This window comes from Bison bison, unplaced genomic scaffold, assembly GCF_000754665.1.
Source record: "Bison bison bison isolate TAMUID 2011002044 unplaced genomic scaffold, Bison_UMD1.0 scf7180017864289, whole genome shotgun sequence".
In the NCBI taxonomy this organism is placed as follows: domain Eukaryota; kingdom Metazoa; phylum Chordata; class Mammalia; order Artiodactyla; family Bovidae; genus Bison; species Bison bison.
The window spans coordinates 22,055,813-22,062,522 of record NW_011494861.1 but is presented as its reverse complement, the minus strand read 5'-3'; the positions used below and the strand labels follow the sequence as shown (position 1 = coordinate 22,062,522).

The 6,710-nt window shown below is 33.4% G+C and overlaps 1 protein-coding gene across 2 annotated transcripts in view; it reads right to left on the bottom strand.

Moving 5' to 3' along the window:
- The window catches only part of XPR1 (xenotropic and polytropic retrovirus receptor 1), a 180,523-nt gene extending 175,073 nt beyond the window's left edge, over positions 1-5,450 (bottom strand). Inside the window, exons 1-2 of one of the 2 annotated variants that reach the window (XM_010850174.1) lie at positions 5,330-5,450; positions 3,253-3,304 (exon numbers count right to left, since the gene is read on the bottom strand). In XM_010850174.1, coding sequence (XP_010848476.1) covers positions 3,253-3,292 — 40 coding nt within the window. In that variant the 5' untranslated portion in view covers positions 3,293-3,304; positions 5,330-5,450. Of the gene's footprint in view, positions 1-3,252; positions 3,577-5,329 lie in introns of those variants that run through there. The other variant, XM_010850173.1, reaches the window with a different exon arrangement.
- Positions 5,451-6,710: the final 1,260 nt, after the last annotated feature.

Here is a 6,710-nt window from a genome sequence, read left to right as displayed (position 1 = left end):
CCCTCCCAGCATCAGAGTCTTTTCCAATGAGTCAACTCTTCGCATGAGGTGGCCAAAGTATTGGAGTTTCAGCTTTAGCATCTTTCCTTCCAAAGAAATCCCAGGGCTGATCTCCTTCAGAATGGACTGGATGGATCTCCTTGCAGTCCAAGGGACTCTCAAGAGTCTTCTCCAACACCACAGTTCAAATGCATCGATTCTTCTGCGTTCAGCCTTCTTCACAGTCCAACTCTCACATCCATACATGACCACAGGAAAAACCATAGCCTTGACTAGACAAACCTTTGTTGGCAAAGTAATGTGTAAGTTTTAACAAAGAATTTTAAGCCATCTTCTTGGTCACATATTTCCAAATGTGAATGCCTACCAAAACTAACAAATTACACGGAAGAGCAGGCAATGATATTAATACATATCAAAAGAGATTAGATATGAATTGATAAGGAATACCTGAGAATAAGTCTTTTAGCATTTTAAATATTTTCCTTCAGAATATGAGAATCTCCTAGTTACAATCACAAAATATTTATTTGTTGTTTTTTTGTAACACATTTGTTTTAAATAAAAGTAGAGACACTTTATTTTTCACGAATCAGCGTATAATGATTCATGAAATTAACTCTCAAAGGATGAATAAAGCAAAATAACCAAGAAAAATAATCTAAATGTTTATTTATTTGAATAATAAAAGCAACTTTAAGTAAACATGCTTTGATTTCTTAATACATTGAAATTAATTTTGTTTGGTTGATTTACTTTTAAATGGGAAAAAAGCCACCTTATCTGTGATATTAGAATAAAAGCACTATCTAAAAATTAGAAGAAAATGATCCACTAGTGTAAAAAATAGTGAACAAATTCTTATCAAACAAAAGCTTTCATATACTGTGCCTTTTATCTAATATACTTCTATCAGATAAACCACTTCACTCTTTAAGAATCCATTTCAAGTTATTTTTCTTTCACTATAATTAGAAACCCATTCCATCTTAAACAAAAGTACTGTGAAAATATGAATATGCCACTTATTGCACTATGACTCATCTTAAGTAGTAAAAATAATTCTTTAATTCTAATAACAATATTAAGTTATAACTATTTAATATATGTAAATAATCAGTACAGCTATTACTTATACTCAACTCAATGCAATAAACATTTAAAAAATAAACATCCTATTGATGCTAATAGAATAATCAAACTACCAATGAACTTAAGAAATTGATTAACCTACTGGCTAGTTATTATCTAAAAAAACTTAGCATTAACAATACTGACCTAAAATTCTTTAAGATTATTTATGGCAAGGGTTCTTGACTTTGGCTATATATTAGAATTACCTAGAGAGACAGTAAAACTATCAGTGCCTGAGTTACACTCCCCATATCCTATTTTATTTGGCCTGAGAAAAATGTTAAAAGTTGAAAGCCCTATCTTGGACTCTGTGATAAATCTGTTGATGATGCATTACTTTACAGATAACTGCTAAATAAAAATCTAGAAATATGATCTCAGTAGCAAGAATAAAGGAATAACAGAAATGATTATAATTTAAACACTGTATAAAAGAGAATAAATTAATACAGTATCACAATGCAAATGAGAGACAAAATTGAGTCCCTTTAATAACATTTTCTAACCTCAATACTATATAAGATAATGTTTCCTTAAACTACTTTCAATTCTTCAGTGTGTCTAAAAAGAAAAATTCCTGTTAAGAAAATAAAAACTACATGACTTTAGTGTTTATCTGAGAATTGAAAGAATGAATAAGTTCAAAATATTTCCCCTATGAAGACAGCACATACATGTGCATAATCAGCCTACAATACTCCCTTTATAACAGGGTCCAATGAAGTTCATGTCTCTGGACAATGAGATAAAAAGCTATTAACTGTAAATATTTGTCAATTTTAGCATACTTTGACAGAATTTAGTTTTTCCTCCAAAAACAGCTGACAGTGTATGAGATTTACTAGCAACATGACCTAGCATGGAAGGATGAATAAAGAACATTATAACGTTCAACACACTTCAGAATATCTTTGTTACAAATGAGATGGTAAAACTTAAAAAAAAAAAAAAAATTAAGGAGAAGTAGCCCAATTAGAATAAAGTTAAAAGAACCACTACTAAAGCAAGTTACACAGGGTGAGGAAATCACCTTAACTTCCACATAATTTCATTTTTCTCATATTCTTAAACTCTTTTGAGGTGGTACTCTTCAAGACACATAAGAGATAATAACCCAATAAAGAACTAAATATTTGTCTTCAGTTAAATATTAGAGAACACATTAATTATATTAAATGTATTAAATATAATCCAAAATTTAGTGACATATTATAAAACTAATACCCAGGTGTCAGTATCCTGGTAAAGATTTTGAGATTCTGAAGGAAGCACACTTTGAATTCAGAATGGTTAGAAAGATATACGTGTCTATGTCATTAAAGACAATCAGATTTTTAATTACAGATCTATAGTTTTAATAAACAACTTCATATTCATCTCTCATGGAAATATGATACAAAATTTTAAAAGAATATCCGGCCTCAGAAGGAACACTCCCTCAAATAGTTGTTGAATTAGCTCCTATTTACTGACATAAGAACTACAACTTTAACTTACAACTCCTCAAACCTATCAATGGTTAAACCCATAAAGAGTGAACTGGTGAGCAGAAGCTGAGGTAACAGAAAAGGAAGGATCAATAAAGATAATTAGAAAGATAACCACTATGCTTAGGTCAGTCACTTTACGACTGCCAAGCTGTGCACGTGCATACATATACATGCTTATAACTATGTACACACACAGAGTAGATACGTCTTGTTTCACTAGTCTCAGTCTAAAGACATGACATAAATAGAAACAAAAGGCTTTGGTGCCCAGACTAGTTATGAACTAAGGATTCACTGAATGATGGATGGATGGATGAACAGATAAGAAAAACAGACATAAGAACACATTGCTGGGGGGAGGCAGCATGGCACTTAAGAACTTTAAACCAGTATCTGTGATTCACAATGCTAAGGTGATGTAAGGACATAAGAGATCCATCATAAAGTAAATGTGAGCTAAACAATAAAAATTTCACTGAAACATAAAGTAATCATAATATATATTACAAAAGCCAAAAAAGATCTGTATAGTAGGGTAAGTTATATTAGTTTTATACTATTCGGTTTAAAATATCTCTTCTTAAAAAGAAGTTGTATGTGGTTAAATGTAGGGATTAATGCATCTTACCTTCCACAGAAGGTGCCTGGTCCTGAGCTGAATACAGCATATCCTTAAAAGCCTATTAGAAAGTAAGAAAAGAAATACATCAAATCATGAATAATCTTCACAGTAAAAGCATTTTCAGCTGAATTATTACTTTTTTTTCAATATCCAGACAATGACTACACAGGGTCCCCCAAATTGAGAATTTAGTAAAATACTTTGATTAACTTTAATAAGCTAAAACCCAAATACTATCCTTTCATATTCAGTACTGTCCCATCTTTAAGATGAGGGCTAATATATATATACTTTAAAAATTAAAGGGAATTTGGAAAAGAATGAAAAATCATGAACACTCTAGACCAAAAAAAAAAAAAAACACCACTGGTGAGTCACAAATTGGCCTCCAGCATCCCTCAACCTCAGTAAAATTGACATTTGGGGCTAGATAATTCTTTATTTGTTTTTTGTATCTAGAGTGTTTTTTTTTTTTTTCCCCTTTTGTATCTAGAGATTCACTAGATACCAGCAACAACCAACCAAAAATGTCTCCAGACACTACCAAATGCCCCAGAGGACAAGAATCACCCCTCCCCAGAATCACTGGCCTACAGCATTCAAGCATATAAAAACCAAAAAAGAAGAAATAAACCTCCAAGGTAGTCTACTCCAGTTAAATCACATTCTTCCCAAATGGATTTACCATTATTTTAAGTTAGTGACCAATATATCAGTTCCATGACTAACCCCTAAGCAAGTCTGACAATACACAAAAGCCCTAAGTGAATATAACAAAGATCTAGAACTTCTTTTAAGAAAAAGGTATATATAATCACTTTTTTAAAAAATAATTTCAGATGTCCCAGGAACTACTAATTTCCAGTCTAAAAAAGAAATTAGAAGATTTTATCAAACATCAGAAAGTATTTCAGGTCACAGACTGGAATTATATATTAAAAGTCCTATACAACTTTACAGTGGTAGTTATGCTATAGTTCTTCATGGAATATTTTAAGAGTGTAAATGTGTACATTGCTTAGAGTAGAATAAATTTCCAGAAGTAGAAAATTTCAAGAGGAAAGAAACAAAAAAATCCAGCCAGAGAAACTTCAGAGAATAAAACTACCCTCAGTTCTGTTCAGTAGCTCATTCGTGTCCAACTCTGTGACCCCATGGCCTGCAGCACACCAGGCTTCCCTGTCCATCACCAACTCCCGGAGCTTGCTCAAACTCATGTACTACCATGGAACCAGATAATATCAGAGACTCAAACACCTAACTGAAGTTTTTCTACTTCTTAAGTATGATAGGCATATGTACCTAAATCAGATGATGTTATCAGTAAGTAAATAAACCACCAATGACTAGCAGAAAAGCTTGTATGCAGTAGGAACTCAATACATAGCTCTTGAATTCAAAAGGGTTTCTTATTAGCACACTGAAAAAGCACAGTAAGTAAAATCTCTGATATGTAATGCAAATGAATTAAATTTGCAAAAGGAAAATTTACCAAATTAAGGTTTAAAAAGATTAAATTTTATAAAGACAAAGATTAAGATAGTCTTCATTTTGATTATAAACTAAATCATAGTTTCATTTAAATCAAGACAACTCTCAGTAAAATCAAGGATAATTCTTTTTGCTTCTTACTACTTCAGTTTTCTTCTGAATAAGAGACCTTCTATGTTTTTGACAGTAATAGACTTTAGAGGACTCTATAAATAGGACACCATCCCCTGACTGTGACTAGAGAAGAGCCCCCATTTGGGAAACCACCTGGGGAAAATCCTACAGTGTATTGTCTATATTAGTTCCCATGACTGTCTATTACATGACTCAGCTGAGTTAGGAGAAGTGCATCCAAATACACAAAACAACAAAATTGAGTTTCCTCATTCATGCTGTTTTAGTTTAAGGAAATCCAATACATTATATAAAATTCTGAATCTGTATAATAACTAAAATCAATATGTATTCATTTGCATCACAAAAGACTTCTCTGATCACTGAGAAGGGCACGGATGTGATTCCTGGTCGGGGAACTAAGATCCCACAAGCTGTGTGGTATAGCCAAAAGAAAAAGATCCAAAGCAATCCTTACATAGCATCTCTAGTAATCTCTGAGTATGAAGTTATTTTTGTTATGTTGTTCAGCCATTCAGTCGTGTGTGACTCTTTGCGACCCCAAGGACTGCAGCACACCAGGTTTTCCCTGTCCTTCACTGTCTCCCAGAGCTTGCTCAAATTCATGTCCATTGAGTCATTGATGCCATCCAACCATCTCATCCTCTGTCGTCCCCTTCTCCCCTTGCCTTCAATCTTTCTCAGCATCAAGGTCTTTTCCAGTGAGTCGGATCTTTCCATCAGGTGGCTAAAGTCTTGGCGCTTCAGCATCAGTCTTTCTTTCTAATTAATATCCAGGATTGATTTCCTTTAGGATTGACTGGTTGGATCTCCTTGCAGTCCAAGGGACTCTCAAGAGTCTTCTCCAGTATGAAACGAGATGCCAGTCCAGGTTCAGTGCAGGATGCTGGATGCTTGGGGCTGGTGCGCTGGGACGGCCCAGGGGGATGGTATGGGGAGGGGGGAGGGAGGAGGGTTCAGGATGGGGAGCACGTGTATACCTGAAATTTTTTTAATTTAAAAAAAAAAAACAAAAACATAAAAAAAAAAAAAAGAGTCTTCTCCAACACCATGGCTCAAAAGCATCAATTCTGCAGTGTTCAGCCTTCTCTTTATGTTATAATGTTATTGAAATTTTTGTTATAGTGTTATTATCTTCGTTATAATATTATTGAAATATATACAAACTAGGATAAAACTCTTAGTGTTTATAACAATACATATGACAGTAAAATCTTACAAATTAAATCCAAACACAATCACAAAACCAGTATTATTAAATCAACATTAACATGACAGGAAACAAGATGTTTGCTGAATTAAAATTTGAATTGGTAACATGAATACAATGCCATTTTGCCTATTCTGAGTTTGGAATGCCCAGATGACTATGTCAGATGGGATCTACTATGAGGCAGTACAGTCAGCTATCTATCAGGAGGCAGTATAGTCAGTGGCTAGAGGCTATGGAGTCAGGTAATATGTATGAAAACCAACTCTACCACTTATTAGCTATGTAAAAAATTAACTTCTCTATACTCCAGTACCCTCATCTGTAAAACAGGACTAGTAATTACACATACCTCACAGGTCTACTGTACAAATTAAAAACTTAAAACAAATCCTTACATTAATTATGATTCATTATTATTGAATAATATCATATATATTATTATACATGAGGAGTATTTTGATAAGTGCCTGGAACCCAGAAGATGCTCAAAGAATGTTAGCTAACAGAATGTGAACTACCACAAAACTTATGTTATACAGTGGGCTATCGCATCATTTGGCCATCCACCTGCTAGACATGACTACATCATTTACGCATTAGAAATGCCTCAGTTCTTAATTAACTC